Source organism: Somniosus microcephalus, chromosome 26 (genome assembly GCF_052327205.1).
Source record: "Somniosus microcephalus isolate GS21.2 chromosome 26, FLI_Smic_1.0, whole genome shotgun sequence".
Lineage (NCBI taxonomy): Eukaryota > Metazoa > Chordata > Chondrichthyes > Squaliformes > Somniosidae > Somniosus > Somniosus microcephalus.
The window spans coordinates 14999031-15012227 of NC_141012.1; the positions used below are offsets into that span (position 1 = coordinate 14999031).

The following is a 13197-nucleotide window of genomic DNA, read 5'->3' on the forward strand; positions in this document are numbered from 1 at the left end:
AATCTAGGCTGACGCTCCCGGTGCAGTGCTGAGGGAGTGCTGCACTGTTGGAGGTGCCGTCTTTCGGATGAGACATTAAACCGAGGGCCGCTCTCCCAGGTGGACGTAAAAGATCCCGTGGCCGCTATTTCGAAGAAGAGCAAGGGAGTTATCCCCGGTGTCCTGGCCAATATTTATTCCTCAATCAACACCATTAAAAAACAGATTATCTGACCATTATTACAATACTGTTTGTGTGAGCTTGCTGTGCGCAAATTGGCTGCTGTGTTTCCTACATTACAACAGTGACTACACTTCAAAAGTACTTCATTGGCTGTAAAGCGCTTTGGGACGTCCTGAGGTCGTGAAAGGCGCTGTATAATTACAAGTCTTTCTTTCTTTGAATCGGGGACAGTTTTGTATGCAGGCTATGCCCATTAGGAACTTGACGGAGTTTACCCAAACTTAATTCAAATAGCACCCATACAGCCATCAGCCTGGGCTGGATTGGAACCCTGGTTCCAGAGATGAAAGGCTATTGTGCTTACCTAAAACTTGTACTACATAAAAAATAACCAGTGGTTGCGGCAGATGAAGTGATAACTTGATCCTCGTACCTGTTTATTGGTTTTTTTTGTGCACACTTTAGCAGCATTAGACTGCTGTTAATAGTGTAAACGAGCCTCAAGCCATTTTTAAGCTGCTTTTTATACTGTTCTTCATCTGTTAGTTTATGTAATCCAGTTTCTCCCTCAGCCTTGGTCTCCCACAGATGTTGGCCAGATGAAAGAATGTAAAGGAACTGGTATTTATATAACACCTCTCACATCCTCAGGGCATCTCAAAGTGATTTAAATGCAATCATTTACTTTTTGAAGGGCAATCACTGTTGTTATGTAGACACAAGTGGCAGCCAATCTACATATGTCAGTGACCCACTGAGAGAGAGAGCATTGCTTCTTCAATCAGCGTCACCAAACAGCAAATTAACTGGTCATTCAGTACCGAGGGAGTGCTGCATTGTCATAGGAGCCACCTTTTACGAGCATTAAACTAAGGCTCCATCTGCCTGTTCGGGTGGATATAAAAGATCCTCTTGAGCAATTTGAAGAGCAAGGAAGTTCCCTCTACGTCCTTGCTATCTTAATGTAGGTGCTTATCCATTTAAAATAAGCAGGTTAACGCTCGGTAAAGGAGGGGGGATAAAGGATTTGCACATGAGCGCATTAACTGTTCACACGCTAACTTTTTGCAGTGTCGTTTCAAGGCCGTCGTGACTTCGTATTTATGTGACTTTGTCCATTTCTGCACCTACCTGATGGGCCTTTCACAGTAAATTGTTGCTGCACAATATATGGGAGCACAGTGTGATTTAAAATCTTTCTGACAACTGCTTTCTGTTTCATCTATTTCCCGTCGCTGCTCTTTAGTCTGAATTGAGGAACATTGTGTTGCTGCACTCAGGAATATCCTGCTCGAATTAGCGTCATCCGGCTGCATGTGGAATGAGTAATGACCCTTTGGTGCAATTAACCAGACAGCATGTTGAGAGACTCCTTAAAGCAGAGAGAGGTGCCTCCCGCGGAGGTTGCGGGGGTTTTTTTGCCGTTGTTTTACCCTCGCGTTCCCAGTCCCTCCATTCCCCCCGAGAAATGCAAGTCCTACAGCTGAGTGGTTTTTTACCCCTGCCACTCTCAGCTGGTTATTTGAGGGTAGGCGACAGCTGCCCCACAAACAGCTGTCTCTCTCTCTCTCTCTCTCGCTCTGTATTTTCAGCCCCCTCCTCTGCTTGGCTTCTCTCTCACCAACAGTGCAGCTGGTACCAGGAACTTTGTGGCTTGGGAATGGAGTCTGGAGACCCCACAGTAATAGCACGGCACATTAGGGGCTGATCTTTTTTTAAATATTAGTTCCTGGGACGTGGGCGTCACTGGCAACGCTAGCCTTTATTAGGGACGGGCAATAAATGCTGGCCTTCCCAGGGACGCCCATGAGGAATACAGAAAAAATCTGTTACTGAATGGAGAGGTGGGGGGAGTCCAGATAAGGGACTGTAAATATAAGGCAGTCACTAATAAATCCAATAATGAATTCAGGAGCAACTTCTTAACCAGAGAGTGGTTAGAATGTGGAACGTGCTACCACAGGGAGTGGTGGAGGCGAATAGTAGAGATGCTTTTAAGGGGAAGCTGGATGAACACATGAGGGTGACAGGAATAGAAGGTTATGCAGATAGGGTGAGATGAGATAGGGTGGGAGGAGGCTCGTGTGGAGCATAAACACCGGCATAGACTGGTTGGGCCGAATGGCCAGTTTCTGTGCTGTACATTCGATGTAATTCTACAAATTTACTAATGAAATCGTTATCTTGGAGGAGAGGGAAGCAGCTTTAGAAACTCAAAAGCTACACTGGTTGAGAAAGTTCCCAAATGACTTAGCTTGATCTTTACAGCATCGAAATAATTTTGTGATATCTACCCTTGCTAAAGTTCCTGAAATGTACACTTAAACCACCTCCAAATTTTTGGTAGCATTTGTACATTTGTAGATGCAGAGATATTTCCCGAGTGTTTCCATGCGAGTGGAATTCATGTGGCTCATGACTTCCCAGCCCTGATGGGATTTTGTGGTACTGGAATCTTCTTCTTAGGCAGTCCCTCGGAACCAAGGATGACTTGCTTCCACATTAAAAATGAGTTCTCAGGTGACTGATGAGTCCAATGCGGGACCGACAGTCTCTGTCACTGGTGGGGCAGACGGTGGTTGAAGGGGCGGGTGGGTGGGGGTGCTTGGGTTGACATGCGCTGCCTGCGCTTGACTTCCGCTTGCTCCCGGCAAAGAGACTCGAAATGTTCGGCGCCTTCCCGGATGCTTCTCCTCCACTTTGTGCGGTCTTGGGCCAGGGATTCCCAGGTGTCGGTGGGGATGTTACACTTTTTCAAGGAGGCTTTGAGGGTGTCCTTGAAGCGTTTCCTCTGCCCACCTGGGGCTCTCTTGCCGTGCCGGAGCTCCGGGTAGAGCACTTGTTTTGGGAGTCTCGTATCGGGCATGCGGACAATGTGACCCGGAGCTGATTGAGCGTGGTCAAAGCTTCGATGATGGGGATATTGGCCTGAGCCAAAACACTGACGTTGGTGAGCCTATCCTGCCAATGGATTTGCAGGATCGTGCGGAGGCAGCGTTGGTGGTACCCCTCCAGTGCTTTGAGGTGCCTGCTGTACATGGTCCATTTCTCTGAGGCATACAGCAGGGCGGGTATCACTGCTGCTCTGTAGACCATGGGCTTAGTGCCGGGTTTGAGGTCCTGGTCTTCAAACACTCTCTTCCTCAGGTGACCGAAGGCTGCACTGGCACACTGAATGCGGTGAAGTGGAATACATGAATATGGGCCATGTGACCAGCTGGGAGACTGTCAAAAGGGGGAGAGTTGCCTGCACCATAGTATCTTCTGGGATTGTTCTCCTTAGAACAGAGAAGGTTAAGACGAGTTTTAGTAGAGGTGTTCAAAATTATGATTTTGCTGGAGTAAATAAGGAGAAACTGTTTCCACTGGCAGGAGGGTCGGTAACCAGAGGACACAGATTTAAGATAATTAGCATAAGAACCGAAGAGGAGATGAGGAGAAATGTTTTTACACAGAGTTGTTGCGGTCTGGAATGCCCTGCCTGAAAGGGCGGTGGAAGCAGAATCAATAATAACTTTCAAAGGGGAATTGGATATGTACTTAAAAAGGAAAAATGTGCAGGGCTATGGACAATGAGCAGGGGAGTGGGACTAATTGAATAGCTCTTTAAAGAGCTGGGACAAGCACGATGGGCCGAATGGTCTCCTATGCGGCGTTATTCTATGATCGTCAGATCATCACCTGCCGCCTTCCCCCCCCCCCCCCCCCACCCACCCTATAAAGGAGGGGATGATCCACTTCAACATATTTTTGGCAGGGGGGGGATAATTATTTGTTGTTTATTTTCTCTTTCATCCTTTCCTGACCTGACCCTCAGTTTCCATTCTTATCCATCTATCTTTTTGCTGATTTTGAAGCCTGCTGCACTCCCTGAAGCAGAGGGCAGGCAGGTTCCCAGTGTCTCTCCTGAGCTGGCCTCTAGATGGTGAGTGACTGTGGTACTGGGATATCTCAAATGTTCTCTCTCTGGCCCCCCTCCTCCTCAATTCACATAAATTTTTCCACTTTCTCACTATGGCAGAGATGTGGGGCACTTGTATTCCTCCTGATCATTATAACTGCATTCAATAAAAGAAAGCCTTGCATTTCTACAGCGCTTTTCACAACCACCGGACCTCCCAAAGCACTTCACAGCCAATGAAGTACTTTTGAAGTGTAGTCACTGTTATAATGTAGGAAATACGGCAGCCAAATTGCGCACAGCAAGCTCCCACAAACAGCAACGTGATAATGACCAGATAATCTGTTTTAGTGATGTTGATTGAGGGATTAATATTGGCCAGGACACCGGGGATAACTCCCCCTGCTCTTCTTAGAAATAATGCCCTGGGATCTTTTACGTCCACCTGAGGGAGCAGACGGGGCCTCGGTTTAACTACTCATCCGAAAGACGGCACCTCTGATAGTGCAACACTCCATCAGTACTGCACTGTTGTGTCAGCCTAGATTTTTGTGCTTAAGTCTCTGGAATGGGAACTTGAACCCACAACCCTTTCTGACTCAGTGGCGAGGGTGCTACCAACTGAGTCACGGTTGACAATAAGGTACCGTTATATTTGCTTTATTGTCTGTGGGATATTTGGGGTACGCAGTGATAGAAACTACAGTATGCAATGCTATAAACTGGGATGTATGGTAATATAAACTGGGATGCGCAGTGATCTGAACTGCAGTTATAATTTAATAAAACTGCACATAAGATGTATTGAGCTTTATTTTGAGACTGGCTTCTTGTGACTCCTTCCCACACACTGTAAGAGAAGTCTCGCCTGAGTTCTAACACATACAGGAAGATCTGAGCGCCTGATTTTAAAGTAGCGATAAACAGCTCTGTGAAGTGTTAATACAAGGGTGAATTTACACTACAACTGTAGTGTTCTCTTTGTACCGTCACTACAGTTATAGTGCCCCAACGCGAATGAAGTGAAGAAGGCCCCCTCGCTCGGTTGGTGCCAGCAGTCACTCTGCATTTACACTGTACAAGTTTAGCACTGGTGCAAAGTGCAGATCGCTAAGTCTGTCGTGTAAATGCACCGTAATAAGGCTGAAAGTAATTTTTGCATGAGCTGTGCTGTTGAATTTTTTCTGAGAGTGAGCCGTTCCCCTGGAATCTGTAAGATAATCCTAGAATGTGGTGTGGAACTGATAAATGTTTAGTAATAATTAATTTGTCTGTGCGAGATTTTTATTTTTCACAAGTTTTAATTATAACACTAGTTGGCAGAAAACATAACACTGTCTCTCTAGGTGTTTAAATATCAAAATCATTTAGTCAGTTTTCTAACCTACAAGAAGTATACAAGAAAAATCTTGTCATCTGTTAGGCAAACCCCCTCTGTCTCTGTATCTCTTTATCTCTCTCTGTATCTCTCGCTTTCTCGCTTTATCTTTCTCACTGTCTCTATTTCTCTCCTGTATCTATCTCTCTATCTCTCTCTCTGTATCTCCCTCTCTCTTTATCTCTCTCTGTATCTCTCTTTCTCTCTCTCTTTATCTCTGTAAATCTCTCTCTATCTCACTCTTTCTCTCTAACTCTCTTTCTTTATCTCTGTATCTCTATCTCTCTCTTTATCTTTATCTCTATCTCTCTCTTTATCTCTCTACTCTATCTCTCTCTTTATCTCTATCTCTCTCTCTTTATCTCTATCTCTCTCTCTGTTTCTCTCTCTCTAGCTCTCTCGGTATGTCTCGCTTTATCTCTCTCGCTCTCTCTATCTCTCACTCTGTATCTCTCTATCTCTCTGTATCTCTCTCTCTGTCTCTATCTGTATTTCTCTCTGTCTCTTGTTAATACTGCTGTGGTCAGTGTTCCTTTGAATTTCCCTTTCTTGTTCTTGTTAAATCAATTATGCTGTCCCATTTACCCTTCCTACATTCTATACCTTCACTGCTTTGAAATCAAGACTCATCACAGTGTGTCCTGCTCTTAACTTATTGTTGTCCAGGGCGTCAAAATTGCTGTAACTCCCTACAAGCCGCAGGCTTTTAAAGCCACAGCTTGCAGTCACCTCTTCATGATTTAGCTCATGCTCTCTCTGTGTTGTTGCAGCTTTTCCTGCATGATGGGCTTTGTTTGGCCCTTTGCCCAGATGTCTCAATTTATAAAATAAATAGGTTTGTAGGGTAGTGACCACCTGCGCGAAGATGGGATTTCTCCACCAGCTTTCAGTCCAAGATTGTTCTTCCCTTGGCCCCACCGTTCCTTTTACTGTGTGCCTTGAGTGACACAACGCCTGCATTGATCTGCGATGCGCTGTTAAACTTAAGAGTCTCCCCCGCTGTTTTTATAGAAACCCAGTAACAATTTTCTTTCTTCGAATTTCAGATTACCTGGCAAACCACGGCCGGCTGAGTGAGCTGGAGGCGAGGCGCAAGTTCTGGCAAATCCTGTCGGCAGTGGAATATTGCCACAACCGGAAAATCGTCCACCGGGATCTGAAGGCCGAGAACCTTCTGTTAGACAGCAATATGAATATTAAAATAGCGGGTACGTACTGAGAGAGTGAGATCTGAGGAGATTGGTTTATATAAACACGTACCTGCAAAGTCTAACAGGAGGCTGAGAACATTCTGTTCACTGGCTTATTGCCAGAGAGAGTGTAGTCAACTGAGATAACCCACCATGTCCCGTCCCCCCACCCACACACACACATATCAGAACATAAGAATTAGGAGCAGGAGTAGGCCATGTGGCCCTTCGAGCCTGTTCGGCCATTCAATAAGATCATGGCTGATCTTTGACCTCAACTCCACTTTCCCGCCCAATCCCCATATCCCTTGATTCTCTGAGAGTCCAAAAATCTATCGATCTCAGCCTTGAATATACTCAACTGCTCAGCATCCACAGCCCTCTGTGTTAGAGAATTCCAAAGATTCACAGCCCTCTGAGTGAAGAAATTCCTCCTCATCTCAGTCTTAAATGGCTGACCCCTTATCCTGAGACTGTTTCCCCTAGTTCTAGACTCCCCAGCCAGGGGAAAACAGCCTCTCAGTATCTACCCTGTCAATCCCCCTCAGAATCTTATATGTTTTAATGAGATCACCTCACATTCTTCTAAACTCCAGCGAGTATAGGCCCATTCTACTCAATCTCTCCTCATAGGAGAACCCTCACATCCCAGGTATCTCTCTCCAAGTTGTGATTCTACTTGTGAAGCTACCAATTCAGCAGTGGCGGGCGGGGGGTGGTGGGGAAGCAGAGCTGATCGCTATCGTGTTCTCATCACTTTATGTTTGATAGGTACAAGGGACAATACGCTGTTCAGTGCTATTTGGAATGTGCCAACTGCCTCTTTTTCTCTCCACCCCATTTATTTGCAGCTTAATAGTCTTTCCTCTGCCCCCTGCCCAACTCCTCCAGTTGGCACCTCCCCAAAATGGCACAGCTGAGGCTTGGGGCCTTCTGCAGGCTTGTACCTACAGCTTGACATTATTGATACGACATGCCCTGGGCTGCACCGCACGGTCCCTCTCGGCCCTGTTTGAGCAGATGTCTCGCTAGAACTGATAGATGACAGCGCAATCGTTTCAGGCTTAATATATTTAAATGACTAATAGCTGGTTGTCAGTAGGTGAGTAGGACGTACTGGGACAAAAACACATTTTTGACCTGCTCTCTGTAATGTCGCTTTGGAAAGAAACTAAAGACTTGCATTTATATGGCGCCTTTCACGACCACCAGACGTCCCAAAGTGCTTTACAGCCAATTAAGTGCTTTTGTGAAGTGTAGCCACTTTTGTAATGTAGGAAACTCGGCAGTCAGTTTGCGCACAGTAAGCTAAAAGTAATGCCATGGGATCTTTTACGTCCACCTGAGAGGACACTTGGTTTAACGTCTCATCTGAAAGACGGCACCTCTGACAGTGCAGCACTTCCTCAGCACTGCACTGTGAGTGTCAGCCTAGATTTTTGTGCTCAAGTCTCTGGAGTGGGACTTGAACCCACAACCATTCACTGACTCGGAGACAAGCTGGGCTACCCACTGAGCCACGGCTGACACATCGTAATGCCATCTTTGTTCCCTGTCCCCAAAGTTAATTGGTCCCCTTTCCAGTTTCCTCTCCTGACGTCCCTGACTCGTCCTGGGCCGGGGCTCCAGGGCGACTAGCTGCTCTCCGACACCTCAGCCTAGTAGCAATTCCGCATGATTGGGGCCTAAACAGCGAGTGTCAGCAGGCTATTCACCTTTGGAAGGCATCACAGCCTGAACCTGTCCTTACTCAACACCCACACACAAGTACTTTCCAGCAGATGGTGATCGGGAGTGGGAGTTTTGTCTGACTTTTGCCCCTCATTCAGGAGAACTGAGGATAATTCCAGCATTTCATTGTAATGACATGCCCCAGTTGAGATCAATTAAGCCAATGCAGACCAGGGATGAAATGTGGGTCTTTACTGGCCTGGACAACGCACTGGGCAGTGTGTTCACCAACTAAACCATCGGGTGTGCTGCCCAAGAAACTTTCTAAAATGGTGACATTTAAACAAAATGGTTTATTTTCTATATCAGAGATTGGTCTCATTAGAGCAGAGAAGGTTAAGAGGAGATTGAATAGTGGTGTTCAAAATTATGAGGGGTTTTGATAGAGTAGATAGGAAGAAACTGTTTCCATTGGCAGGAGGGGTGGTAATCGGAGCACACAGATTTAAGGTAATTGGCAAAATACCCAGGGGGGAAACTGAGGAGGAATTTTTTACACAGCGAATTGTGATCTGGAATTCACTTCCTGAAAGGGCGGTGGAAGCAGATTCAATAGTAACTTTCAAAAGGGAGTTGGATAAATATTAGCAAAGGAGAAATTTGCAGGGCTGTGGGGAAAGAGCAGGAGGAGTGGGACTAATTGGATGGCCGTTTCAGAGAGCCGGCACAGGCACGGCGGGCCGAATGGCCTCCTCCTGTGCTGTAAGATTCAATGATCAATGTTTAGCCTTCCAGGAGGAATCTCCTCCTTGGCCCCTTTCCACTCCCCACTCTACCCCCGTTAAAATTCACGTGAATTTCACTCATGCACTTTCACACTTGAAAGGCATTTTCCAAGACCGTTGCCTGAGACCTTTATGCAAAGAAAGGTCAGTGGTGTGAACTGTGCTTTCATTCGCCACTTCAAAGGCATCTCCAGTTACAGCGTTAAGCGGACTGCCTTCCACTTCCAAGGGCTGCACAGCTCCAGATTATTCCCCTTTGATTTGAGCACTGGGGCCGAACGTTAAAAGCAGAGAGAAATAATCTGGAACGGTTTAAATCTCAGGAAGGTGACGTGCAGTTTGTGAATCTCGTGTTCTATCTGTTTTAATTGGGCCGGTTCACATAATGGGGAAGAGGGAGAGTGGAGGGGGCGGTGGGGGGGGGGGGGGATTATTTTGGATGTGCAGGTTAGAAAGCAACAAGCAAGACGGTGAGGCATTAAAAAAAAACCTTTCTGTTTTCCCCGCCTTCCTCTTTCGAAGACGCTGAATCTTGTTGGCATGTGGTTCCACCGGAGCTGAGTGTCCTCCGGTGCCTTGCTCAAGCGACCATCTGCAATCCTGCATCGTGAGCTATTCGACTGTGTGGGGCATCAGACTGAGGCCAATCTTGTCCTCCCTCGCCTGACGCGCTTTCCAGTAAGGTCCTTTCCCTACCGCGCTGGCTGAGACCAGTCAGCTCAGTACAGATCAGGGATCGAACCCGAGACTATCCCAGTTTGTCTGGTCCAGGCTCACCTCAGGCAGTGCGATTTCCCCACTGAACAATCGCTGGGACCGACAGTGAGGCTTATTGAATTTTCTGAGGAATTCTCGAGCAGCCGGAGGACCTGCTCAATCTTTGTCCTGGAAACCACTCTGTTGGATTAATGATTTACGTCCAGATTCAAGGCTAGGTAGTGGAGGCAAGAGAGAAGAGAGAAATGGCTGTTTAAATGGGCAGGTACTGAGTGAAGCAGCCTCATAAATAAAATGCGGGATCTGTGTATGATTGATAACCGATAATACAAATGTAGTCCATTATCTTGCTAAACTTGAGTAAATGCCAATCCTGTTAATCGCCCTCTCTGTCTCCTTCAATCATTCAGTCTCTCCTGAATTTGGGAACATTAGAGTCATAAATACAATCCATTTGTGCCTAAATTAAAATGCCTTTGTGTAAAAAAAACCTTTTAAAGTCTGTTGCTATCAGCTCATATTCAGTGCCAGCTAAAAACAACCGTATAAACTCGTGCTCTAGTCTTGCACAGCAGTTATGGGGTTAAGTGCCTTGAGAGAGAGAGAGACAAACACAGATTTATCTGTTATCCCATTGCTTTGCAAATCTCTCTTATTAAGTGCTTGGGGAAGGGTTTCTGGGCATTTTTTCCCTTGGTTTTGTGACAGATGAACTGCTGACTGGAAGATGAAAAGGATTCTTTTTGGCAAACATCATTCTCCCACTTCACATCTAGAAGTCCCATGACAATCCCAAGTCATTTTGCTTAGTGTGGGGGGAGGGGAGGGGAGGGGAGGGGGGAACTGCCAAAACTGGGATCCACCCATGAACCCCTCGTAACCCAAGGTCAATTTGAGGGGAAAGATGGTACAAGGGGAAGGTGGGGTGGAGTGGGGGGGGGGAGCGGGCAAGGAAAGCCCACCCTGTCCTGTGACAGGAGTGCATTTAATGTCTGCTGTGAGCTGCGGTGTCTTTTATTCTGAAGCAGTCTCCGTGATAGCTTTTCCTAGCCGGTGGACAACAGAGGGGAATTGACGTCAAACGCTGCTGATCAGTATGCTGCTCATGAAGTGGGGTCAGCTCAGACAATTAGTTCACAACCATGGGCTCCTATCTATTCCTCTTGTCAGCAGCTGAGTTGAATAAATTCTCTCACTTAAAATGTAGTTCTGATGTGGGAGGAGGGGTTCGGGAGGTGGGGGGAGGGGGGAGGAGTGTGTATAGTTTCCACTGTAAAAGAGTCAAGGTCATGTAAAAAGAAAGTAAAACTCTCGAAGCCTTGTTATATTTTGCGGTGGATTTTTTTTTTAGAAAACGTTCCACGCAGTTTTAAGCGACGGTTAGCCAACAGGTCAAAGATTAGCTAAGTAGCCAAATTGTTGTGCCACAGCATATGTGGTTTTTAATTGTCTCAGAGTCCTTGCTGATGTCAGTCTTTTGAGGCAGTTAGCCAGAAAAGGAATGGAATTTCTCTTCATTCTTTTACGTGCAGATTAGTCTGGTTTAGAGTTTTAAAGGAAAAGTCATTGTGATCGTTTGAGCGAACAGGAGGTCTGGTGCCAACTGTAAAAGAGGCTTCTCATCGAGCGGTGGGTCCTGTTGCAGGATGTTTGTGGGTACTGGGCCAGTGAGTCTGGATTGTGTCTTCAGCTTCCTTCTTCACTGGGCCATGCTTTCCAACTTGGTCATAACAAACGTCCTTCAGTATGCCAGCAAAGAAGGCAGGAAGGGCCCTGTTCCAAGCAACTTTTCAAAAATGTTATTCATTCATTCCTGGGATGTGGGCGTCGCTGGCAAGGCCCAGCATTTACTGCCCAACCCTAGTTGCCCTTGAGAAGGTGGTGGCGGTGAGCCGCCTTCTTGAACCGCTGCAGTTCACAAGGGGAAGTTACTCCTGCAGTGCTGTTTAGGGAGAGAGTTCCAGGATTTTGACCCAGCGACATTGAAGGAACGGCCGATAATATTTCCAAGTCAGGATGGTGTGTGACTCGGAGGGGAGCTTGCAGGCGGTGGAAGTCTCCTCAGGTCACTCGCTGACCTCCCAGCAGTTATTGAAGGAGCCTGTGATCAGTGACTTTGGATATTAAAAACAAGAACAAATTCAAACAAGCGGAGTTATTTTTTTCTCTATTTAATGAAGCATTTAACTTCGACTTTTCATTAAGCTAATGGAACCGTGTGGAGATTTTGAAAGCAAGCCTGCTTATATTTAAGAAAAAACACAGTTCTTTAGTATGTGTTGTTTAAAAATATTTAGATTACTGTCCCAGCTATAAAGGTTTGACCTGAAGTTGAGTTCCTCTTTCACAGTATCAGAGCTATTAAGCAGACATAAGGAGCAGTAATCATAGAATCATAGAAATTTATGGAACAGATGGAGACCATTCAGCCCATCGTGTCTATGCTGGCCGAAAAAGAGCTCGCCAGCCTAATTCCACTTTCCAGCTCTTGGTCCGTAGCCCTGTAGGTTACGGCACTTCAAGTGCATTTCCAAGTACTTTTTAAATGCGATGAGGGCTTCTGCCTCCACCACACTTTCAGGCAGTGAGTTCCAGACCCCCACCACCCTCTGGGTGAAAACATTTCTCCTCCACTCCCCTCTAATCCTTCTACCAGTTACTTTAAATCTATGCCCCCTGGTTATTGACCTCTCTGCTAAGGGAAATAGGTCCTTCCTATCCACTCTATCTGGGCCCCTCATAATTTTATACACCTCAATTAAAACTCCCCCCAGCCTCCCCTGTTTCAAAGAAAACAACCCCAGCCTCAGTAATCTCCAACGCTGGCCCCAGTTACAGCAGCCTTAAACACTGAAGGCCACGCACCTAGTGGGAGACCTTTCTGAGGCCTGGGGCAGGATTTTCATTCAGGAGTCGGGTTGGAGGCGGGACTACAACTTTCGGGGTTGTAGTCCCGCCTCCATCGAGATGTGGCCAATCCACGTGAATTTAACTTGATTGACCTTGTTGAGCCTGCCCAGCGGGCTCAGCAGGCCAATTAAGGGCCACCCAGCAACAGGTGACATCACAGACTGAAATTTCATCTGTCAAGACCTTTTGACAGATGAAATATCAGCATTTCACAGCTGTTTGAAGCTGTCAAACACTGACAGTCTTACTTCTAACCTGAGTCCTTCGCCACAGACTCAGTTAGAAATCTCTCCTGCACAGAAAGCTGAAGGCTGTCACTTTTGACAGTTCACAGCCATTCTGCTTTCTGTGCTGGTGAGATGAGGGACTCCCGAGACCTAAAGGAAGGAAGGAAGGCTGAAAAGGTAATTTAAACTTCTTTAAACACTTTAGACACACCAAACACACTTACCTTTGCATTCATGCATACATCACTCACCTGA

General features: G+C 46.3%; 1 protein-coding gene across 2 annotated transcripts in view; it reads left to right on the forward strand.

Moving 5' to 3' along the window:
* LOC147100317 (serine/threonine-protein kinase SIK2-like) overlaps window positions 1–13197 on the forward strand; it is a 169597-nt gene that overhangs the window by 105270 nt on the left and 51130 nt on the right. For both annotated transcript variants that reach the window (XM_085967881.1, XM_085967882.1), the window contains exon 4: window positions 6489–6650. In XM_085967881.1, the coding sequence (XP_085824007.1) occupies window positions 6489–6650 (162 nt within the window). The remainder of the gene's footprint in view (window positions 1–6488; window positions 6651–13197) is intronic.